Genomic DNA, 24,817 nt, shown 5'->3' with positions numbered 1-24,817 from the left:
GGGGGTCATATGGCAAGATAAGTCATATTTTACCCTTTTTGTGTATGAGTGTGGGTGCTGGAAGGGAACCCAGGGCCTCATGCGTGCTAGGCAAGCGCCCGACCACTGACTGCGCCCCCGACCCTTAATGCAATTATTTTAAAATATAAAACTCAATGCAAAAAAAAAAAAAAAATCCACAATGAACAACAACGTATCAACTTTTAAATAAACACAGGCAGTTGTACGTGTTGTGCCACAGGAACAGTCATTTCTAGTCAGCCAGTGGCTTCCAGGGCACGCACGTGACTTTATGGGGGCGGGTGACGGTGTCGGGCGAGTGAGAGACACAGAATTTTGCACTCAGTGTTTCGTTCTGTTTTGTTAAATTGTAGATCATTCATCTACTTTTTCTACTTGGTTCAAAGTATGAGAGGCCTCTTTGGCCCAGGCCACCATGTCAACTTGGACCATGGTACGCTCTGGGCACCAAATCCCAACCTCTCTGCCAAGGTTAACTTTCCCTGGCCCACCACTAGTGAGTGGTACAGGTGGGATTCGAACCCAGACCCAAGGCCAGAGGCCAGCCCTTTACACTCAGAGCCCTAGGGAGGGCCAAGGGACAGCCACTGGAGCTCTCTGAAGTCTTCTCCTTAAGGAGGCAAAGCAACGCCTACTTTATATCATTGTTGTGAGGAACAGATATGAACAAGCATCAGCAACTGTGAAATTTACTCTGCTTCCCGGAAGTGCTTGCCCTGAACATGACATCCCTGTGAAATGTCCCCATGTGTGCTGCAGGGACTTGCCAATCACGGCTCATGTCCCCCAAATGAAGCCCCATGTGAAATTTTTATTTTAGAGCTAAGGGTTAGAACAATAATTGGGTTCCCCCGAGTCTCAGCTCTGTCTCCTCTTGAGCAATGAGAAAAACAGAACAGATGAGGTTTCCCTCCTCACTCTGGCCACTAGGAAACGCAAAGCCAGGTTTGGAATTCTAAAGAAGCAACTGCACAGGTTCTTGTTTATTTGGGTTTTGATTTTTTCCTGGAATTCCTTTCATAATTTATATTAGCCTTGATGTTTACATTTTTATTTTAATTTTCATGTCATAAGTTGTATTTCCCCAATGGTCACCTAAATCCTTTGCAAAACGTGTCAAGCGGAAATAAATCTTTTGAAAGAACTAGAAATTGTTTAGCAAGTGTTCAGGCTGTTTATTAGTCTCCCCAAAACACAGGAGGCAGCAGCACTGCTGAAGACCTGTCTGGGGTCACACACCACCCTGTGGCCTCTGGCTGAGCCCAGGCCTGGGCCTTGACCTCCTTTTGTTAGAGGAAGTGGGAATTGGGACGGGGGACCAGCAAGGCTGCGCCCCACAGTGCAGAGCCTCATGCCAAGCTTCAATCCCCAGGTGGGCTCCAGAGGCAGGCTGGACGCCAGGGGCATCCTGTCCCTGGGTGAATTCACGTCCAAACTCCAGTTTTGGGGTTGCCAAAGGAGGGTCTCAGAGCCAGCCCAGGGGCAAATTGGGGCGGCCCCTTTTGGTCCCGGCTTCCACCCTCCTTTCTGCCTCTGTCCCTTACTGGGGTCCTTCCACCTGCCTTGCGAGGGATCCCTTGCCATTGGGATTCTCTGGGCCCCGGGGACCTCTCCCCCAAAGGCAGCGGGGTGCTTTGTTGCTCTCCGGGTTTGCAGGAACACCCCGCCTCAGGAAAGGCGGACGCTCAGGGTCATGGTGAAGGTGAGATCCTGGCTGAGGCCTCTGGCTGAGGGAGGGTCCTGGTTTGCAGGTCGGGAGGGAGATGCATGGTTAGCGGGGACAGGGACCTTCCCAGAGGTCTTCGGTGAGAGGCACACAGCTGCCCTGGGTGGGTCTGTGAATAAGTGTGATGTGATTTTGGTGGCCAAGCAAGGACGTGGTGGCCAGGCAGGGGAGCTGAGAAAGGGGAAGGGGCTGGGTTCTTTTTCACCCCTGACAAGAGCACTTTCTCACTTCCCTATTCCCAGACCTGCCCTGGGCCTCAGGACCTCCCCAGGAGGCCGATCCCAGGGACAAAGAGTGGGCATGTTCCTCTGCAGGGGTGACCACCCCGCCAGCAAACCACAACCCCCCACCCCAGCAGGGAGCAGCTCCCAGGGGCGCCCGGGTCTCACAGATTCCTTCTTGCCCCCCCAGGGAAGCCCTACGGGGCCGACGACTTCCTCCCGGTGCTCATGTACGTGCTGGCCCGCAGCAACCTGACCGAGATGCTGCTCAGCGTGGAGTACATGATGGAGCTCATGGACCCCGCCCTGCAGCTGGGGGAGGGTGAGTCGACCCCCGGCCCCCCACACCCCAGGCCAGATGGCACAGCAGTCAGGGAGCGCTTCCCGGAGGAGGTGATGCCTGAACGAAGCACTGGAGGAGAACAGGCTCAGCAGATAAAGATGGGAAGGGGTTCCTCCCAGAGGGAAGAGATGAGACGTGACACGGGCAGTGTCCACGTGAGGAGTCTAACAGGGAGTGGTCAGTTCCTCGAATGGCCCCAGGGACCCCCGGCCCTGCTCACCCAGCCCTGCTCAGGACCTCTGTTGGTGGGGCAGGTTACTGAGGTGGCAAGGCCCCGCTCCCCAGTAGGACGAGGGAGGGGTGTGGTTAGCTGCACCCACCCCCAGCCTCCCTTCCCCTGCCTCCTTCCCTCCACTTCCTCCTCCCACAGCCTCAGCCACCCTGCCACCAAGAATCCCTTGAAGGGCAGATGGCCCCATACCAGCTCTGAGGAGCCCCGACCAGGCCCCCAGTGTCCCCTTTGGGCTTTGTGGTTCTTGAGATTAGCTGACTCTCTTTTGCATCTATTTGCATTTTTAGCATGTTTCTGGGGTGGCAGTTTCATGTGAGTGGTTCTGTGAGTTCTATTTTAAAGTGTTTTTATTATAATCATGCATAATAGTGGGGTTCATTTTGACATCATCATACATGCATGGAACATTATTTGCTCCATCTCAGTCTCCAGGAATTCCCTTTCCACCAAGTCTGTGAGTTCTTGAAAGATCAGGGGAGCTGTGAGCTTTACTGTCATATGTAATCATGGCTCGTGGCTCTGGTGTCTCTGCAGCTACTTTCCTCTTTAGTTAAATGTTTCCTGCAGGTGAGGCAACTTGTCATACATACATACATGAGGTCTAGGAGCTCAGAAGGAGCCAAATTTTCTTTAGTTCATCCATCCACCCACCATCCATCCATCTACCCATCCATTCATCAACTCATCCGTCCATCCAGTCTTCCATCTATCCATTCATCCATCCATCCAACTCATCCACCACACATCCACCCATCCAATCACCCATTCATCCATCTATCCATCAACTCATCCATCTATCAGCTCATCCATCCACCCATCCATCCATCTACCTATCCAATCATCCATCCATCCAATCATCCATCCACCCATCCATCTACCCATCCAATCATCCATCCATCCATCCATTTATCTACCCATCCAATCACTCATCCATCCATTCACCCATCTATCAGCTTATCCATCCATCAACTCATCCATCCTTCAATCCATTCATCTACCCATCCAATCACCCACCTATCCATCCATCCATCCATCCATCAACTTATCCATCCATCAACTCATCCATCCATCTACCCATCCATCCATCTACCCATCCAATCATTCATCCATCCATCCATCCATCCACCCATCCATCCATCTACCCATCCAATCATTCATCCATCCATCCATTCATCCATCCATCCATCCATCCATCCATCCATCCATCCAACTCATCCACCACACATCCACCCATCCAATCACCCATTCATCCATCTATCCATCAACTCATCCATCTATCAGCTCATCCATCCACCCATCCATCCATCTACCTATCCAATCATCCATCCATCCAATCATCCATCCATCCATCCATCTACCCATCCAATCATCCATCATCCATCCATCCATCCACCCATCCATCTACCCATCCAATCATCCATCCATCCATCCATTTATCTACCCATCCAATCACTCATCCATCCATTCACCCATCTATCAGCTTATCCATCCATCAACTCATCCATCCTTCAATCCATTCATCTACCCATCCAATCACCCACCTATCCATCCATCCATCCATCCATCAACTTATCCATCCATCAACTCATCCATCCATCTACCCATCCATCCATCTACCCATCCAATCATTCATCCATCCATCCATCCATCCACCCATCCATCCATCTACCCATCCAATCATTCATCCATCCATCCATCCATCCATCCATCCATCTGTCCATCCATCTACCCATCCATTTATCTACCCATCCAATCACTCATCCATCCATTCACCCATCTATCAGCTTATCCATCCATCAACTCATCCATCTTCCAATCCATTCACCTACCCATCCAATCACCCACCCATCTATCCATCCATCAACTTATCCATCCATCAACTCATCCATTCCATCCTCCCATCCGTCCATCTACCCATCCAATCACCCATCCATCCATCAGCTCATCCATTCACACAGTCATTTGCCCATCCAGTCCCATGCCAGGCTGGACTTCAGTGCTGGGCAGGACAGGCTGATAGGCTCACAGAATGAGTGAACACTTCATTCATCCTACACCTGGGGACCTCCGCCTCCTCAGGTCATCCTCTTAGGGTGCAGCACCCCCAAGCAAGCACACGGAAGCACTACAGGCTGAGGAGATGGGAGGGGGCTCCAGGCAACACTGACCTGTCCCCACAGGCCCCACAACTTGAGGGAAAGAATGGCAGGGTGGGGGAGGCAGAAGGGTCAGGGACCATGAGCCCAGCGGGCATTCTTCCTCAAACCCGGAGCACTCCATTCCTAGGATTTACCCCTATGAGGAACAGCAGCCTGCCTGGGGCTCTCAGCAGGAACCTTTTCCATGGTCTTGGGGCTGCCCTACATGTAACCCCTAGAGGTCAAAACTCTTACATGTCAAAAATGACCCTAAGTAGAAGATAACAATAAACCAGGAGAAAGTGTCCCTACAAATCAGTAAACCAAGACTTAACAGCCTCCATATGTAAAAGACTCTTATACATCAACAAGAAAAGTGCTAAGACTCTTACTAAGGTCCCCGGGCTGGGGCCAGTGACTCATTCACTCAGCAGGTGGTGCCAGGCTTCTGCCTCTGTGTGGGGTTTCTCAGAGTTTCCTTCCAGGGGAGGAATCAAACCTCAAGCAGGTTAAACCAATGAGCAAACAAGATGACTTCACACCCAATCCCACGTGACAAATGCTGAGGAGAGGCTGATGGAGTGGCTGGGGGACAGAGGGGCTGGGGGGAGGGACACGGTGACCAAGGAAAGCCCTGAGTGCAGAGCCCGTGGCAGCTCCTCTTCACATTTTTTCCATTCTCTAAATCTCCCACAGCAGCCACCTGCTGCTGACCGCCTCAGGAGAAATCATAAAGTCCTGCCAAAGGAAGGGCCCAGACCCTGCGACCCTGCGGGGGTGGGACTCAATGTCCCTGGAGGTCACGGCAGGGTGGAAATGTGGAGGGGGCCCTGGGGCTCTGGGCAGATGTCTGGGTGGCTGGCTCTTTGGCAGTGGTGGCCCCATGACTCCTGCTCTGTCCTCATCCTGAATCCTTGTGGCCAAACAGGGCCCCAGGCCAGGCACCATGCTGAGCAGGGACAGCAGGAAGCCCTCCTCCTGGCTAGCAGCCCTCGCTGTGGACCTGCATCTCCCTCCCCAGTCCTGCTGGGGCCTCCAGGGCTCTTGGTCCCTGTTCCCAGGAGCCCAGCGGGTTGGTGGGGAGCACGAGGCAGCTCAGGCAGGAGGTCTGGTCTGTTCTGAGCACTTTGGGCACTTCTGAGACCCAGTAGAGTCCGCATCCTCCATGAAGGTCTGAAACCGTCCACAGGTTCTGACCTGAGGCTCCTGAGGACCTGCAGCCTGCCTTTGCCAGACCTGGGTAGTCAGAGTCTCTGCCCACCTCAGGCCCTGCAGGCAGGTCTCCAGGGCACCTGCAAGGTGTCTGCCAAGATGACGGTGCAGCCATGGCACGGCCCCTCCCTCCTAGCAACCCTCATCACCCACAGCAGTAGCAGACCCACCATGGCAGCTCCAAGGGCCAGAGGACAGAGTTCACGAGCACCTGGAGGATCTGTGGTGGCAGGGGCGCCTCCCTGACCCTCCCTTTGCCCCATTCCAAAAAACAGGGTGTGGGAAGTCACATCACCTAGGACAGGCCCAGCCTCACAGCTGTTGGTCTCTGGTACCAAGATGGCTTTGGGGTCTCCAGCGTGGGCAGGGCCTTCCCTCATTCAACAGCCTCAACCTCCATCTGGACGTGTCTGGGCGCAAGGACACGAGGGCAGTGTGAGGCGGGAGGCACTTCTGAGTCCCCCTGCCTAGCCCCCATCTCGGCTGGGGGTGTGCCCAGGACCCCCATCACCTCAGCCCCGAGAAGCAGGAGAGAAGACGGGTCCCACCTGTGAGCACTAGAAGAGGGTGAGGAGAGGGGACAGACCGAGCCCCCACTGGCGCAGGTTCCGGTGCTGCTTGCTCCACGGAGGTCAGAGACGCTTGGGCAGGGGCAGGCCCTCCAGGGGCCAGGCCCGGAATTAAGTGGCTTGAACCTAAAAGAACTAAGAGGGTGGCGTCCAAAGAGCCGTTCTGCCTGGGACTGCAGGACAACCTGGGCAGGTCACCTCAGCCCTCTGGCCGGCACAGTGAAGGTGTTGGCCAGACTGGGTGCTGCGGCATTCTCTGGGGTACCTGAGCGTCCGTGGCTTTGGGCTGCCATGACCAAAGCCACTAACTGGGCAACCTGTGAACCACAGAGATGGCTTCCGACAGTTCTGGAGGCTGCCGTCCAAGATCAAGGGACGGGCAGATTCCGTGTCTGGTGAGGGCCCTTCCTCCTAGGTGGCCCTCCTTGCTGTGTCCTCGCATGGGGAAAGGGACAGGGCAGCTCTCAGGGCCTCTTTTAGAAGGGCACTAATCTGATTCAGGAGGACTCCCCCTGGTGACCTAGTCACCTCTGAAAGGCCCCACCTCCTAATGCCACCCACGGCAGCTGGGTGACCACATGGGCATTGCCAATCCAGACCAGAGGCCCAAGGCAGGCTGAGGGCAGAGCCGGCTCCGCCGTCCTGCAAACGGTCTGCGTCCGTCCCACAGAGAGCCTGCCAGCCGACCCGTGTGCTCTGGAGGTTCCTCCAGGCCTGTTCCAGGTGATGGAATTTATTTAGCAAAGGCCAGCCACCACCTGCAGTAGGCCTTCGGGGCAGAAGAGATTAGAGGCTTCCTGGAAGCATGAGGGAGGGATGGTGGGACCCGGTCCCCCCAGTGCTCCCACCACTCTGACTGACAGGAGGCCCAGGCTGGAGCCTGTCCAGAATTCAAGCCTTTCCACAAATGCCCTCAGGGACTCCTTTGCTCAGGTCCCCTCTCCACCCTGAGTTTTTCCAACCAAGAGATAGCACATCCCAGAGTCCCCAGACCTCACATTGGTGTCAGCCACCACCTAGTGGTCGCAGCAGGTACTGCATGGCTCGCCGCCCAGGGAAGGGAGCGCTCCAGCAGGCCGCCTGGAGGGGCTTGGAGTTCCTCCCTGACCCCTAAAGGGCAAGGAGCCTCTGAACACTCTGAGGTCATGGAGCCACATGCATTGCCCACAGGTCACTAAATCTGTGCCTGACCTGGCTCCTCTCGTTGACTCTTCACAATGTTATGGGATTTGCAGAGGAGAAACCAAGGCAGAGAAAGCTCGCCCAAGACCACAGGACGGCTGCTGCACGCCCTGTTTCCTGACTCCCGGACTGGACAGAGTGTCCCCAAGGGAAGCAGGGCTGCTACCTAGGGACATGGACTCAGGGGCAGCAAGGGCTGGAGGCACCAGAGATGCTGGACACTCAGGCTTGGCATTCACCTAGGAAGGGAGACACACGAGCGGCTTCGTGGCTCTTCTCTGATCAGGGTCACCCAAGGGTGGGTGATCCTGTGGCCAGAGACCCCTTTAGCGCCCCCACCCTCCCTGGCCCAGGGGTGGACCTGGCCCCCACTGGTTGTGGGACTCCTCCATCCAGCGTGGCCGTTGGGAGTGTAACTCATAATGGCTTAATCAGGGCAAGGGATTGGTCTGTGACCTTGATCAAGAAGTGCAGGCTCCGCAGCTGATGAGGGTGGAATCTGGGCCAGCTCTTTTCAGCTCTCCTTAGCAAGTGGGCCTTTGTCTTTGTGCCTACCACCTCTGATCACAAGACAGCTGCTGGGTCTCCAGGCTCATCTCTGTATTCCAGGAAGGAGGAATGGGGATAGGCAAAAACCCAAAGGGATCTGTCAAATGAAGTCTGTCCCTTTCAAAGGCCTTCCTGGAAGCCTCACTCACATCCAAGGAGCCAGAACAGGGCTCCTGCCCGTGCCACCCTGGGAGTCGGGAAATGAATATTTTCATTCCAGTGATAATTCCCCAAATAACAGTGGGACTCAGTTCGTTAGGGAAGATGGGATTTGGGTCATTGGCACAATCAAAAATCACTGTCTTGGCAGTAAAAGGGGCCAGGGAGAGAAGTCTGATGAAGGGCAGGGAAGCCAGCTCCTGGAAGTGACAGCACTGAAGATCCGGAGAGTTCTGAGAACTCCTTCCCCTCCAGGGAGGGCCCTGACCACTGCGCGGCCTTGGCCAAGTCACCCACACACACACACTCTGGGGCTCAACAAGGTTAATATTTCTCAGATGTTTTTAGCCAAAAGCCCCTAATAAGCTAAGGACAATGAACCAAGCATCCATGCACGATATTGTCTTTTATCTTAAAACCGTACGTAAATTCTGAGGTCTGAAGTATCAGGAAACGTCAGGGATTAAGAATGCACGTGAAGTGACTTAAGAAGGTGAGAAGAAATGGGCAACTGGCTCATTCAAAATGCTTACTAATTTTAAACCATTAAAAACTGCACAGAATAATTAAAGTGTCCCCCACATCTTTTAAAGCTATTTTTGGTATAATAAGACAGCCCCTGGCTCAGAAGGTGTGTGATCCAGGAGAAGCTCCCAGCCCACTTTAAAGGCATCCACGTTTCTGTCTCTTGCGCATCCTTTACATTGTAATATACCGCTTTAAAAATAAGCCAGCGTTTTCATTCTGAAGGGAAAACCATGACCAATGACCGGCTTTGAGCAGAGCTGGGCTTTGGGCCCTTGCCCGGCTGCGCGGTGGGCGTGGCCAGGAGCTCAGCCTTGGAGGCTGGGGACCGGGCTGCAGGCGCCCCCTAGCGGCGGCGGGGCGGAGCCTGGACACCTTCCTCGGGTCCTAGCTCAACCTCCGCACCCTCGACCCCGCAGGCTCCTACTATCTGACCACCACCTACGGGGCCCTGGAGCACATCAAGAACTACGACAAGATCACGGTGACCCGGCAGCTGAGTGTGGAGGTGCAGGACTCCATCCACCGCTGGGAGCGGAGGCGCACGCTCAACAAGGCCCGGGCCTCGCGCTCCTCGGTGCAGGTGAGCCTGGGCGAGTGATGGGAGCAGGTAGGAGGACCCTGCCCAGACTCCAGTCTCACTGCCCAGCTGGCTCAAGGGCTGTGACAGCGACTGCCTGCTCCGTCTGGCCAGCCCTGCCCTCAGGGGATAGCGGGGCTTCCACCAGGGGAAGGGACCCCAGCCCTGGCCTGCTAGGTATGTCCAGCTCCGGGCCAGGGACAGGGGTGGGCCTAGAGAAGTCCTATCAGCCATGGGAGTTCTGATGGAGCAGATGAGATGACTCTAGCCCCTGTTGTGCACTTAGCCCCACTAGGGCTGGAGATGGGGACACAAGCTGACCTATCGCCTTGCCCCTGGGTTCCTAGACAAATGCAGAAGCTGCCAAGCTTCCCGTTACCCCGATTCTGTCCCAACAGACCAGCCACCCACCCCTCCATCTCTCTATCTATGCAGACAACATTCAGGCTGCATCCTCCCCCATCACACCCAGGCTGCAGTAAACGTAGTCACCCGCAGCTCCCCAACACTGAGCTCAGCTCCTGGCTGACCAGCCTCCACCCAGGCTGCTGCCTCCCCTCTCCAGCTGTCACGCCAGCTCTCAAGACAACACAGGGTCTCTAACAGCCAGAAACTTTCCTGATGCCCCCTCTTGCCCCTCCTCTGTGCTTCCCACTGCCACCCCCATTACAGTGCATATCCCACCATGTTGTAACCCTCTGTGTATGAAGCCATTACCTCTAGGAGGGCAGCACCCATAGTTCACATGTCTAAGGGTCCCAAGCCCAGGACCTAGGACAGAACAGACAGTAGTGTGTGGAAAATGGAGAGAGTTATAACAAGCTATCGCTATGCAGACACCACCACCCCAGCTCCCAGAGCTCACCAGTCCTGAATCCCACTCCTGGCTTTCCAGATGGCCCATCTATAACAGATGCAGCCCAGGCCTGGGAGGCAGGAAGCTCAAGTTCTGGACCCAGCTCTGAGCTAGCTCTCTGCATGACCCTGAGCAATCCCTGCCTCTCTGGGACTCAGTTTCTCTATCCACACAAGCTGACTGTGAGGCAGATGAGCTCCGCCAACCCAGCACCTGTGTAGGCTGCCAAGCTGATGTCCCTACTCCTTCCTCTAATCAACAGCACCTCGTAATGGCTCTTTCTGAAGAAGGAGGAGGGAAAAAAAAACTCTGAATTTAGCTTCTGTCAATTTCCGTGGTGTAAACTCCCAGTTTCAGCTCGTATCCCTGATCTTAGAGTTGGAAAGAGGCGTGCTCTCCCAAGCTGGTAGGAGCTCCAGCCCACCACTATCCCCATGCCCTCCTGGCATGCCTACACCCACCAGCTTGGGGTATGGATGCTCTTGGTCCAAGCCTGGCCCAGCCCTTCCTTCCTTCTTATTTGCAGCCGGTGGGTTCCTGATGCTGATCCAGACAGAGGATTAGACAGACCCCCCACCACTGAGAAGAGGGAAGCTTGGGAGAGAGGCCAGGAGCCCTCAATAGAGTTTCTGGAACCTGGGCAGCGCACACTCTCTGCCCAGTCCCAGCACTTCGTCGACACCCAACTCCTTAAATCCTTTCCCTGGGGGATGAACACCCAGAGCCCCAAGGTCAACAGTAGGAGGCAAGGGCCCTTAGGAGGCCTAACAAGGACAGCCTTGTGACACCAAGAGAGGGGGCGTGGCAGCAGCAGTGAAGCCCTTGACCCAGCCAGGGGCCTCATAAGCACTCACTACTGTGGTGGTCATTGTCATCTCCATGGCCTGGCTGCTGTGGAGCCATCTGCCCTGCTGTTACCACTTTGTCCAGCAGAGGGCAGTCACGGCCTCACACACGCTGCACACCTGCTTGGTCCTGGGTGAAGGAGAGGCTGACTTGGTGTAGTTCTCCCAGCCCTGTCATGACTGATGTACTCAGTGGACAGTTGAGGAAACAGGCTTAACTAGGTCAAGGTTACTCAGTAAATGGGAGAAGATTCAGAACCAGGCATGGGACTCAGGGGCCACACTGTCCTCTTTCTGGGGCTGGTGGAGGGTGGTGAGTGTGCTGGCCAGGTACTTGGAAACCTTGCTCACACAATGCCCTTTCCACATGTCCTAACCCCTGTGTTCTTCCCCCAGCTCCCCTCCCTCCTCCACCCTCCTGTTCCCACCTGGCTTCTGAGCCCCAGAGGCAATTCCAGCCTTAAGGACCTGAACTGTTCCGCCTGTCTGAGTTGTAGGATGTTGGGAGTAAGGTCTGCACCCATAGTTTTATTTACGCTGATCTCCAGCATTGTTCCTGGGCACAGGGAAACTCTGGAAAAGATAAGCCACAGAATGATGAGTGGATGGAGGAAGGAGGGCGAGCCTCTAGACTGGCCACCAGGGGGCGCACTGGCTCCTCAATGCCAGGACTCAAAAATGACTCAATGATCCAGAATAGTCAGCCCAGTGACCGAGAGCAAAGGGTCATCCAGCAGGCTCAGTCGCAGGATAAGGGAGGGCTGCAGGTGCTCAACCCCCAGCTTCACAACTGCTCCTGCGAGCCTGGGGACCAGAGAAGGCAATGATAGGTCCACAGTCGTCTAGCTCCTCACTGCTGGCCCCAATTCCCAGCACCAGGGTGGGGGCCAAAGAGATGCCTACTTGGCCCTGCAGGTGACTGGCGTGCCCTCTGTCTCGCTCCGCAGGACTTCATCTGTGTGTCCTATCTGGAGCCCGAGCAGCAGTCGCGGACTCTGGCGTCACGGGCAGACACGATGGCCCAGGCACTGTGTGCGCAGTGCGCTGAAAAGTTCGAGGTGACCCAGCCCCAGGAGCACCGGCTCTTCGTGCTGGTGGACGGGCGCTGCTTCCAGCTGGCCGACGAGGCACTGCCACATCGCATCAAGGGCTATCTGCTGCGAAGTGAGCCCAAGCGCGACTTCCACTTCGTGTACCGGCCCCTGGATGGTGGTGGGGACAGCGGGAACCCGCCCTTCCTGGTGGTGCGGGAGCCCAACTTCCTGTGAGGCCCGGGCTACCAGGGTCCCTGCCATGGCAGTATGTCCTGAGACTGGTGGGACAGGAGAACAGGGACTGGGGCCTCACTCACTCACCCCACCACACTCAGCTGCACCCACTCATCCAGAAACGTGCCCCCACGTCTGAGCACACACGGAGACTCCCGGCGGGTGCCCGCCTGTGCACATGCGTACCACCCACTGAACATGGTAACCCAAGGGCACAAAATAATTATGAGGATGACATGAAGCAGTAGCCAAGGGCACTTCCTGAGGTGGAGTCATAGCACTGAGAGGCCATGTTCTTCATCAGACAGAAAGGGAAACTGAGGCTCAGAGAGGGAAGAGGTTCTCCAGCCAGCTGCAGCTACTAAGCCACCCCTGCTCATGCACAGGCCCTCAGGCCATCTCCTCTGCCTCGTGCGGCCCTCCCCCTCCTTGCTGTTTCTAGGGCTCATTTTCCAGGGCTGACTGAAGAGGGAGCGCCTGGCCCCCAGTTGCTCCTCTGCTACTCAGGATGGAGCTGGGAAGTTCCGGAAACACGCAGCATCTCAGGAGCATCTCTCAGGGTGTGTGTTGAAGGGACAGGCCCCCTGCCCCTGCCAGAGAGCCTGCCCACAACCCCCAGTGCCCACAGCCCCCTACAGCACCTGCACCCCTCCAGAGGCAGCCCGACACCAGGGCCACCAAGCCAGGCCACGGATACATGGACAAGCCCCACCTCCACCAGGGGAAAACTGACAGGGCGTTCCCTGGTGGACACCCAGGGCTGTGGCAATTGTTGAAAGAGGCACTGGGGGGAGTTTAATAAAACTTGTGAAAGCGGCATTTCCTTCTCTGGAGAAGCTGGAGCTCTGTGGCCATCCCAGGCCACGGCCTGACTCTCCCAGTTGGGGCTCAGACGGCCCCTGCCCTCTGCCAGAACCTGCAGTGTTCTCAGAGCCTGCAGCCCTGGGGCCCTGGCCCCGTCTGACCCTCAGCCTGGTCATCTTCTACACCCCCAGCACCCTTGGTTCTTTCCATCCCAGCTCTAGATGACTTCCAGAACCATCTCTCGCCCCCCTGCTGCTGATGCCCCCCCCCCAACACCATTCCCTGCGTCTTCACCTGATCAGCTCCTCTAGAGCCTTCAAAGCCCTTCTCCACAGGAGGCCTTTCTTGACACCCGGTTGAGCCAGACAGTGCCTACCCTGGTCCGCAGCCCTGGACAGTCCTGTGACAGTCTGCCCATCCACTGGCAGCTGTCTGTCATCCTCCTCTTCCTCCAGCAGATCTGTACTGTCCCTGTCTGTCCTTGGCACTGATTAAAGATGGGTGTTCACTGGGGACCTGCTTAACGTCGGCACTCTTCGAGGTCCTGGGAACAGCAGAGGAAGCAGAGCTCCTGGGGACCCCACTGTGAATGGGGGCATCAGGGAACAGCAGCCTGGGCTTAGCCTTATTGAACCCAGGCACCAACCATCTCAGTGAGTCCTCGAGGCAGGGGGTGCCCCAGCATGAGCCCTGCCTGGAGGTCAGTGTACCAGACACCAAGGCTCCATCCCCGATTGCCTGTCCCCCGGCCCCCTGCCAGGTGCTGACACTGTCCTCATCCTCGGCTCCCAGCACCGCCCCTGGACTCAGGCCAGGCTGGGCTCTGCGGCTTCATGCCCAGCTGGGAGGCACAGTGCCCACCACCTGCCACCAGGCCTGGACCAGCTGGGGGGGTCAGAGGCTGCCATTCTCGCGAGCAGTAGGTGGAGTTCAGGGGGTGAATTGGGCACCAGCTCTGCCCTCAGGTCTCTTTACCCTGAGGCCATGAGTCCCAGAGAGCAGGAGGGACAGTCACCCAGAGCTTTGGTCATCGGGAGCCTCAGGGAGGTGTGACGGATCCAGCCGAGCTCTGGGTGCCTGGCACCCGCTTGTGACTCCCCTGCATTATTTTATGTTCTCCACGCAGCCGCCCCAGGGGGAGGAATTCATGGAGGAGACCACAGAGAAAGGGGACGTCCAGGTGGCCTGGGGTGGCAGAACAAAGCACCACGGCCTGGGGCCAAACAGTGGGCTCTGAGCTGGGTGTCCAGGGTGGGGACGGTGGCTCCTGAGGCTCCTGTCCTCAGCTTGGCCTGGCTGGAGTCCCTCCATCACAGAACCTGGACTCTAACCTGGCCCCAAAGATGCCTGGACCAGGTAGCCCCACCACACCTTGATGGAGTGTGTGGAATCTGCTGCTCCCTGGGGCCAGGCCAAGAGGAGCAGAAGCCCCGGGAGGGTCCTCTAGGTGCAGTGAGGACTCCGTACACAGGAGCCTGCCCTCCCACGGGGCAGCCCCAGGCCAGTCTGGAGAGCTGACACCGGTTCCCTGATGCCCTTGCTGTGTGCACTCAATGGCCGGAACCCAGCACATGGGGCAGCGCTTGGGGGAGAAAATTGCCAACTCAGCGGTGGCTTCCCCTTGTCCCTATTGCCACACTATTTGCTGGAAAATGTTGAGTCCTGAGGAAGCTTCAGGAAGTGCCTCTGCAGCCCATGCACGCAGCCGGCCACAGGGAGCTAGGCGTCTGGCTTCCATGCCACAAACCTACTCAGCGTCCCATGGTGGGCGGGGCCTGGGAGCAGGAGACCTGAGCTCCAGGCTGGCAGTGGGGACTCAGCACGTACCTTAGCAGCTCTGTGCCTCGGTGCCCCCATTCTTATTACACCCCGATTTCCCAGGCTTGGTGCTGGGATCACCCCGTTTCCTGGGTGGGGGCAGGCAGGAGACACCCCCAGTCTTTTTATAAGGGTAAATAGGGCTAGCACCGTCAGTCACAGGGTTGTTCACTGCCAAAGTCGCACAGCTGGGAGGACGTGTGGGAAATGTGTGCTACACCTGTCGGGGCCGGCCTGGGTCAGCCCTGGGGAGGGGACAGCTCGCCAAAATCTACTCAGGAAGTATATGTCTCCTGTGAGCAAGGGGCACACACTCAGAAGCTGGCTAAGCCTTGGGGATATTTTCAGTTTAAAGTGACCTGGGTGGGGACAGCGGTAGGCACAGCATGCTATGGGGGCCTGCAGCATGAAGGTACAGAGAGCTTCCTGGAGCCAGGGGTGTCTGAGCTGTGCTTGAAGGACAAGGACCTGGCCAGGGACAGAAGGGCCTCTCAGTCCCGTGAGGCCGCTGGGAGCCCACTCTCCGTGAAGCTCTTGCATTTCTGCATCCTGGGGCAGAGTCCTTGGTGGCTTTACACTCTCTCTCTCTCTCTCTCTCTCTCTCTCTCTCCCTCCCTCCCTCCCTCCCTCCCTCCCCCACCCCTCATTTTTGTTTTTGGTATCAGGTATTGAACCCAGGGGCACTTAACCACTGAGCCACATCCCAGCCCTTTTCTTTATTTTTCAATTTTGAGACAGGGTCTTTCTAAGTTGCTTAGGGCCTTGTCAAGTTGCTGAGGCTGGCTTTGAACTTGTGATCCTCCTGCCTCAGCCTCCAGAGCCACTGGGGATTACAAGTATGAATCTCCAGGCCCAGCCAGACTCTCTCTCTCTCTCTCTTTTTTTTTTTTTTTTAGTTACAAATGGACACAATATCTTTATTTTATTTATTTATTTTTTAATGTGGTACCAAGGATCAAATCCAGTGCCTCACATGTTCCAGGCAAGCGCTCTCCACTGGACTACAACTCCATCCCCCAGACTCCCTTTTTAAAGAACGTTTGAGTAACCTTGGAAGAGACAGACCATTTCTTCCTTTTGGAAAAGGGTAGATTTTTTTTCTCCCCATTCTCTCACCTTGGAGGATATCGTTTCCCTCCAGGGCAAACGTCTGTCAAGTTTGCTAGTCATTTTCTTGAAAAGGTGGATCTTCCTAAGTGAGGTTCCCAGGGTGCGGCGTATCCACTGTGTGCTCGGCATTCCCCTGGGCCCAGCTCGGCAGCACACTCGGGGCACATGACAGAAGAGAAGTGGCAGCAAACATGAAGTCCTTGCCACCTGCCCTGCTGTGAATAAGTCCTTTGTCTCTGACCCAGGAGTCTCGTGTGTGCCGGCTCCTGCCAACCTGTGACAGGCCGTGGCAGCCTGAAGTGGGGTCAAACCTCAGCCTCTTGACAGTTCTGGACAAGGAAGAGGGAAGACAAGGGAAAAGCTCATAGAAAAAAATGGATAAGAAGCTTCTGTTAGGGGAAGAGACCTTTGCAAGATGGCTTGAATGTGAATGGAGATGAGGCAAAACTGGAGATTCTCCACCCATGTGGAACCGGATTGCACGGGCCAGCTGGAGGGGGAGGTTCTGCTGTCCCACTGTGACAACCCAGGTGGGAGGAGGGGAGGTCTGAGAGGAAGAGCTACTGTTGGGAAAAGCTGGATGTAAAAGCAGCAGAACGTGGTGGGTGACTGGAAGGCGGGTGGGAGAGGACAGGTCCTAGGAACTGCAGTTCCCAACAGGCTGCTGTGGTGAAGGGCCTGGCCTCAGCTGAGGCTGGACATAGCTGCAGGCTTAAGAGGAAGCAGGGGACGCCAGCTCTGTGCGTGTGGAGCGGGAGGTACATGCAGGTCACTGAGCAGTGGTGGAGGCACAGACTTGGGGGCCACCAGTCCCCGCCAGGCTGAGCCGGGCATGGCCTCAGTCCCTCCCAAGGACCACAGAGGGAAGGAGTTCTGCCCTTGGGAGGTCCTGGCCTGCCTTGTGGTGAGCACCCAGGCCACTTCCTGCCCCCCAGCTGGCCTGGGGACCTAGGCCGCAGCCACATCAGCTGACTTAATTACTCCTCAGAGCTGAAATGGGGTAACGGTTCTCCTGGGGACGATGAAGACACACAAGAAAAATGTGTCCCAGAACAGCTTTAGAAAATGTAACGCACTGTTTCAAAAAGAACTAATAAACATGAAAAAAAAAAGTACCAGACTTGAAAGGATAACCTAAGCCAGGATTCAGAAGTGAGAGGACAGATGTGTTAGCTAGCTCTGCACCACTGTCACCAGTGCCTGAGACAATCAACTTAGAAGAAGAAGAAACGTTTCCTTTGGCTCACAGTTTGGGAGGCTCCAGTTCATTGACTGATGGGCACAGAACGCCATGGCAAGAGTGTGGTGGAGGAAGCCGGGGAGCTCTGTGGCCAGGTGGAAGAGAGAGAAAGATGAAGGGTTCCATTGTCCCCTTCAAGGGCGTGCCCCCCACAGTGACCTCAGATCCCCGTAGGCCTCACCTCTTAAATCCACCACCTCCTGAGAGGGCCCCTGGGGGCCAAGCCTCTAACTCGTGGGCACATGGGGACACTCACCATTCAAGTGATAGCGGTACACCTATCAAAATGGCTAAAATCCAGGGCTGGGGAGACAGCTCAGTTGGCCGAGTGCTTGCCTTACAGGCACACACACAAAGCCCTGGGTTCAATCCCCAGCACCGCAAAAAATAATAATAATAATAATAAATTTTAAAAGGCTAAAATCCAAACTGCTAAATGCTGGTGAGAAGGTGAAGCAAGAAAAGCCCCTGTGGTGTCTGGGCGAGCACAGAACAAGGCAGGCACTCCCGAAGACGTTCCGGGTCTGCAAAGCTAAACGGCCTTATCACTGATCCTAAATTATGTTCCTATAATCAACACAACTAGATTTACAAGCTAGGCTCACACAAAGACCTACACTTGAATGTTTCTAGCAGTTTCATTTATAGCCACTGGAAACAACCAAGCTACCTCCAACAGGCGAATTAGCAAATTAGGGTCTATCCACCCAATAGGATTCGGCAATGGGAAGAGCAACCAGCCATGAAGAAGACAGGGGCGAAACCTACACGCTTGTTGCTAATGAAAGAAGCCCATTTGAAAAGATCATACGATCCCAATTCCATGACATTCTGGAAAGGGCAGAAGTATAAGCAGTAAGATCAGTAGTTGCCCGTGGGGTGGGGGAAAGGAAGGAGGAGTCGCTGAAACCCAGGGGACTTTCAAGGCAGTGAAACTGTTCTGTATGAAAATGTCATGGTGGGAACCTGTCATAGTGCCTTTATCACAACAGAAGTTTACAGCCACCAGGAGTGAATTTTAATGTATACAATCTCAAAATATCACTTCGGGAGGTCAGGAGACCCCAGAATGGATTGTAGTCTGCTACGAATAAATCTGACTATCGCCATCTATCCTAGCTGGTGACACAGCTGGGCTCACAAAATCTGACTCTTCCAATAACTTAAGAAAACGTCAAAGACAGCACACAACACACAGAAGTACCTTTTCACATATCCAGGGACATCTCTCTGAACTTAGGAGTCTGTGGAAAGAGAGAGAGCCTCTGGAATTCTTTATTCTTATATAGGGGACACACAAGAGGAGGTTCCATGGGACATTCTATCCCCAAAAGGGTGAAGGGGTAGATTACAAAGGAACAGGTGAGTGTAACTCAGCCCCACTGGGTGAGGCCTCATTATCCGAGCAGAGGTAAAGCCCAAGTTATTGTGGGGTGCAATAATTGTTCAGTATCTCTTGCTGAGGACTTAAGGGCATGTATCTCCAGAGCATCTCCTGACATCTGACTATAGTACAGGGGAAGGGGCTGACCTGAGGAATTTTGGAAGTGAACCTGAAGGAGAAGAGGCCATTACTCAGCAGGAGATTGCACATAAGCACTGTGCCCTAGTTGAAAAGGCTGTTCCCCAGGAGGGGGCCATTCTGACACTGCTACACGTGTACACTGAAATCAGACAGGTAAATGGGTGGCACATGGAGAAGGCACGCTTCCCTGGCAGAGTAGGAGTTCACAGATAAGAAAGGGCAGGCGGCTAGAGCGGTCCACGTGGTGATGGAGTTGGAGACATCAGTAGGAACCATGTGCAGCTAATACAGGCCCACAGTCACCATGGACACTCAGGGATGCACACATGCTTCCTGCTCAGCCAGCCTCCAGGTGACACCCACCCCAGGAGCAACATGCACATCCAGTACCCAGGTCTTAGTTTCTGAAAAGATTTCCAGTAAGAAGAACCAGGGCTCTTTGGAGAAAAGGCTGATGCTAAGCCTGGAATCAGAAAATAGACAAGATAAGCCTAGAACATCTTGTTGCCACAGAAGGTAAGGAAGTCCTCAAACAGAATCGAGACGAGAGGCCTGTATTGATGGGGTGTGGCATGTTTAAAGGACAAAGTAGCCAACTGAAAGAGTGCCTGAAGACCAAAACTGGAATAATTTGAGCAAAAAGTATTGAGTTAGAATCCAAATGGAAAATGAGTCTCCCCACGGGCCTGGGCCTTGATTTGGAACTCTCAGCCATAAGAAGGAAATTTCTGTTGTTTCTAAGTTACTCAGCTAAAGCATTTAGTCATAGTAAAATATTTTTTGTCCATAGACAGAAATCTAACAGAAATGGCTTAACATGGGGGAAGGCCCTTTTCCCTGAGAGCCTAGGAACCACAGGAGGAGAAAGTCCAAGGTCTTGTGACTTGGGAAGTTGTTATCTGAGAAGTGAAATAGGGCTGCTTTTATGAAGTGGTTAAGTATGTTTTCATTCCATAGGGAAACAAATAAAAAGAGAGGAGGAGGGCCCTGGTGGCAGTGGGCAGTTCTGGAAGACAGAGGGACCCACGTCTTACTCTTAGCGCTGTATCTCTTTAAAAGCCCGCCAACCCTCAGGTTTGCTGTTGAGCATTGGCAACAAGTGCGGAGGGTCTTTTGTCACTTGCTACCTGAAACCTCAGAGCCCACCCCGCCATTTTTGCTGCTCTGTGGGATTCTATCGTGTAGACTAGACGTGGTGACCCGCATCCCTGCACAGGGTCAGGAGAAACAGGAGCCAGTGAGTGGCCTCTGCCCTGAAGGAGGTCATGCTCCCCACTGGGAGGTCCCCTCCCTACCCTGCAGCTGGTGTAAGGACAGACCCTGATACGGCTGTCAGAGGCCGGAGGAGATGGTACTCCTAAAGAGAGGGGAGGCAGGGAGGGAGGGAAGTTCAAGGACTGGCACTTGGGCACTTGAGATGCAGTTCAAGGGTTTGTGGCAACGAAGGGAAAAGCACCAGGCAGGAGGAACAGGAAGGAGCTAAGGCACAGGAGCCAGAAGTCCCAGGCCTGCAGGAGCAGAAATAGCAGAGCGGGGGAGGGGAGACAGGGCCCCACCAGGAGGGCCAGGAGCATGGACCTCAAAGTCATGGCCAGGAATTCATACTCAGCTTCAGTTATAAATCTTTATTTTTTTAAGACTCATCCAATGTTATAGAATAAAATACAAAAGCAATCAAAAATTATAATTTTTTTTTCCTAAAAATAATTTTCCATTCGGGGCTCACTTCCCTCTGCAATCAAATCATCCTGAAGACTTAACGAGGTTCCAGCTTCAACTTTCTCAGAACAAAGATCCTTTCACAGGCTCTGGCAGCCCCGGGGAACTGCTTGCTCCTGAAAACTAATGAGTAAAACCCCAAAAAACCTCCTGGAGAGCAAACGTCCCTTTCTCCACCCAGTCCCACAGTGTGCAGTTCCTTCAGTTTCATGGCTGTCCTTGCAGAGGACAGGGAATAAAGGTGCGGGCGGTCTTGTGACAGGAAGGCCTGGGGAGAGGCCCAGAGTGGCCCACCAGCACCCCGGGGCCCGGCAGCGGCTCCCCTTCCGGCTCCACTCTTCAGTCTCTGGTTAGTCCAGTGTTCACGTGGGAGCAGCATCCCGAGGGCAGCGCCTCAGTAGTAACCAAGGCACACCTTGTCCATGGACAGTTTTATGCTGTAAGAGACAGGAAAGGCATTCACTGAGCCAGCCCGCCAGTCCTACGTGAGCAGGAGTCCTTCAAGACAGACTCCCAGCCACCTGCCAAGAAGGCAGCTGCTCTGGTCTGCACTGGCCAAGTCCCCACAAGGAAGCCAGGCAGCGGGGGAAACCAGGCAGCGGGCGGCAGAAGCAAACTGGACACTTGCAGAGACAGACAGCAGTGTGCTCCCTGGCACTCTCAGAATGTCACCATGGCGGGCATTACCTGTCGATGGGATAAGCCTTTTCACAAAGGTTGGCCAGCACGTACAAATGCCTCAAAGCAGACTCATACTAGAAGAAAACAGAAGAATCACGCATCACCGTCACCGTGCAAGGGACTCGTAGCTTGGGAGATGCCACCTCTGCCGTCACAGAGACAGGCGTCTCAGCTAGGGGTTCCTGGCCTTTCCATCTGCAGAGACTTCACTTTTCCTGCTCCTCCAGGACCAGGCTGTGACAACATGCATCTTAGGGAGGGGTCAGAAGAGCCCAGCAGGGAGAACCCCTGTGTGGCTGAGGGGGCGGGGCTTTTGGCAGGGACAGCAGAAGTAGGCACTTGAAAGACACACAGGGAGCGCCACCTGTGTCTTGGGGACTCCCTCACCCGCTGGACCATGAGTGCACCAGGGCCAAGACTCATGACCAGGGAACTGGGCATCTCCGCCTGAGGGCCCTCAGCCAGGATGGAACCTTCCTCAAGGCAATGAACCTGAGGTGACAGCCAGCACACTAAGTGAATTTAGCTTCCGGGCGTCAGCTGCGGTGGCCCAGGCTCACCATGGAGGAGTGCCAGTTGAAGCAGTGGGTGCGGAAGTGCGTCATGGCCTCCTGGTAGCAGCTGTGCTCCGTGAGCGGGGCTCTCTCGGACAGCAGCCTCTCCCCCACAGCCTCGGAGGTCGTCAGCAGAGACACGATCTTGTTCACGGTCTTCTGGATGATGTGCCTGGCCTGGGGGGACGCACAGCCCTTCAGTGGAGCCTGGCTCAGCACTGCTGGGTGCAGTTACAGACCCCTCTCCACACTGCTCCAGCCCCGGGGGTAAAACATGATGCCAGCTCAGGCGTCCTGAAGGGGGCCAGTGTTTGGGGCTTGGGTGACCTCGCCTTCTGAGGCCTCCACTTTCGGGGAAGTGTTACTCCTGATACCAGAAGGGAAGCTATCACCCAGAAGATCCAGGCCCTGTCCCAGAGCATCGGTCCCTGCTGGGCTGCAGAAAGGGACGAGCGGAACAGGCAGCAGGCTCTCTGGAGGGACAGGCCACCCTCTGCCCAGCATGCCAGAGAGCACGCAGCTGGAACGTGGGAAACAATCCTGCCAGTTCCAGACCAACTGAGGAGCTACTAAGGCAGATGCAGGGAAGTCAAGGAGAGCTCAGGAGCTGTGGGAAGCACTTCAGGCTGTGGCCACGAGGATCGCGACAACAGGAGCAGAAGCACTGCACATATGTGATTAGCTAACAACTCAATACGCAGCAAGACAGAACTGGCCTCTAAGAAACAATGTATAAAAGGGGGCCACCACGCCCTGGCTTCTTGGCAGGATAGGGGAATAGGCACCCAACCCTTGGCACCTGACCACCAAAGAGGTCAAGGTCAGTTTCCTAGAAGGGAAAGAAGACGCCCCTCCTCTGCTGCACCTAGAGCACAGAGGTCGGTCCCTTTCACACACACTCTTATGTGGCCAGAGGTGGTGGCCTGAGGTCTCTCAGCTGGCTCTGAGCCATGCTGGGTACAGGTGGGGACAGGGGCCTCGGTGGCCTAAGCCACCCACCTGGGCTGGGAGTGGGGCCTGCAAAGGAGCCCTGGGTGCTACTCACATCCTGGTGCTGCTGGATCTGCTTGAGGAGACTCCGCGACTCCTGCCCGTCATTGGTCTGCATCAGTCTCCTTTTCAGGATGGCCAGGGTTACCTCCGGGCTGGGAGTGAGGTCAAGGCGTGTGACCGGAGGCAGAGAGATAGGGGAACTGGCTTTGTGCTTCATGCCCTGAAACTGCATCACTTTCATGGCAGAGATGGACTGCAGAGGGAGAGAGAGAGAGAATATCCGTGTAAGCAGACGGAGGGTCCCTGCCTAGGAGGCGCACAGTTGGCTCCACAGTTTTGGGGCCACTGAAGGGACCTGAGTGTAGGCTGAAGACGAGGCCAGCCCCCGCGGAGGAGTGGGGAGGCCCACTCACTTTGTTTCCGTACTGCATGACGTGGCTGGTGTTGGTGTGGGACTTCACCAGCTGGTACTGCTTGTGGAGGGTCTCCTTGGTCAGATCCTCCTGCAGAAAGGAGAACGTGAAGGTCCTCCCAGGCCAGAGCCCGACTGTTCAACCCAGGGGCTGCCGGCCCCCACCAGGGCTCACCACGTCCGAGTCTTCCATCCAGTTGACACTGTACCAGTCACCCAGGTAGGTGTTCCTCTTCTCGTCGTAGTAGCAGGCGTAGGAGGACTCCTTGGGGTTGGCGGCGGTAGTTGCGTAAACTACAAGGAATCAGAGGCACCTTGGAGTTGCATTTCCTTCCTCCCCGAGGGCCACACTTAAAGCTCCTACCTCCCCTGCCAACTGCTTCGACCCAGGATGGGTGGCCGGCCCTGTCCACTCTGGTGTGTTTACTAGCATTCAGTGGGCGGTGCTGGGGATCAAACGTAGGACTTCACAATGGTAGGCGAGTGCTCTACCACGGAGCCACACTCCCAGCCCAGTCCCCTCAGTTGAATAATCTGTCTAAAATTAAACACGGAAGAAAGATAAGCCACTTGACAGACTCCCTGCAGCAACACAGTGAGCACGCTGAGCACGTCCTGCTGTCCAGCAAGCTGACAAAGCCTAAGGGCTCATGTAACCTAAGAACGGGACTAATGTGGTTTCTAAGAGTTAAGATGTATTTAAAAAAAAAAAAAAATTCAGAAGGGGCCTGGGGGGTAGCTCAGTGGTAGAGCATTTGTCTAGCATGTGCAAGGCCTGGATCCCATCACAAGCGAAGGAAAAATAATTAACTTAAGTCAAATTTAAAAAGAAAAGGAGGCACTCAGCTGGACAGACCTCCTCAATAGTTGCCACTTAGTCTCTGTCCACTTGGGCTCAGAACAGTGCTGGGCACACGTACTGATTCAAAGCATGACTCTCCCAACACAGGCCCTAGCTAGATCCCCACTTTGCAGATGAGGATACCTGAGGACCAAAGAGGATAAGTCACCTGCCCGAGATCAGAAAGCAGGACCCACACGAGGCCAAAGCCCATGGCTGATCCAAAGCCCACTGGTTTTGGACTCAGGTAGTTTGGCTAGAACCTGGGAGTGCACTGTGAGGCTTGCAGATTCTTGATTCCCTAATAATCCTCAGGGAGAAGAGGAAGTGAGAGCTGCCGGCCTGGACGCCCCCACGTCTGCACACCAGCTGCCCCGGTGGCCCCTGCTATGTAGAGCTCACAGTTCCACCCGCTGAGTGCCCTGCCCAGCAGCCCTGCTCTCGACCTACCGTTGATGTTATTGGGCAGGTGGTTCATCATGGAGCCGGACTCACAGGCTTCGATGTAGAACACCATCTGCAGGCAGACAAGACGTTTGCCGCCCAGCCCCACGAGTGCCGCTGGGGTTCTGCTGCCCCCACCCTCACCGCCACGTGTTCACGGGAGTCTTTCACTTTGGCCTTTGGAGACATGAGTGCTACAGGAGACTGCTGCAGAGCCCACAAAGCCATCCGACAGGGGTCAGTGCACACA

General features: G+C 55.1%; 2 protein-coding genes across 2 annotated transcripts in view; one reads left to right on the top strand and one right to left on the bottom strand.

Annotated features, from left to right (window-relative positions):
- Rin3 (Ras and Rab interactor 3) overlaps positions 1 to 13,753 on the top strand; it is a 108,299-nt gene extending 94,546 nt beyond the window's left edge. Inside the window, exons 8-10 of the mRNA XM_026394276.2 lie at positions 2,159 to 2,290; positions 9,297 to 9,460; positions 12,106 to 13,753. Coding sequence (XP_026250061.2) covers positions 2,159 to 2,290; positions 9,297 to 9,460; positions 12,106 to 12,426 — 617 coding nt within the window. The 3' untranslated portion in view covers positions 12,427 to 13,753. The remainder of the gene's footprint in view (positions 1 to 2,158; positions 2,291 to 9,296; positions 9,461 to 12,105) is intronic.
- A 6,780-nt stretch (positions 13,754 to 20,533) lies between these two features.
- The window catches only part of Lgmn (legumain), a 30,192-nt gene continuing 25,908 nt past the window's right edge, over positions 20,534 to 24,817 (bottom strand). Inside the window, exons 8-14 of the mRNA XM_026394248.2 lie at positions 24,574 to 24,640; positions 23,458 to 23,576; positions 23,284 to 23,373; positions 22,923 to 23,123; positions 21,884 to 22,054; positions 21,330 to 21,397; positions 20,534 to 21,079 (exon numbers count right to left, since the gene is read on the bottom strand). Coding sequence (XP_026250033.2) covers positions 21,037 to 21,079; positions 21,330 to 21,397; positions 21,884 to 22,054; positions 22,923 to 23,123; positions 23,284 to 23,373; positions 23,458 to 23,576; positions 24,574 to 24,640 — 759 coding nt within the window. The 3' untranslated portion in view covers positions 20,534 to 21,036. The remainder of the gene's footprint in view (positions 21,080 to 21,329; positions 21,398 to 21,883; positions 22,055 to 22,922; positions 23,124 to 23,283; positions 23,374 to 23,457; positions 23,577 to 24,573; positions 24,641 to 24,817) is intronic.

Source organism: Urocitellus parryii, chromosome 6 (assembly GCF_045843805.1).
Source record: "Urocitellus parryii isolate mUroPar1 chromosome 6, mUroPar1.hap1, whole genome shotgun sequence".
In the NCBI taxonomy this organism is placed as follows: Eukaryota; Metazoa; Chordata; class Mammalia; order Rodentia; family Sciuridae; genus Urocitellus; species Urocitellus parryii.
Note: the sequence above shows the minus strand (reverse complement) of the source record. Positions and strands in the feature narration are given on the sequence as shown.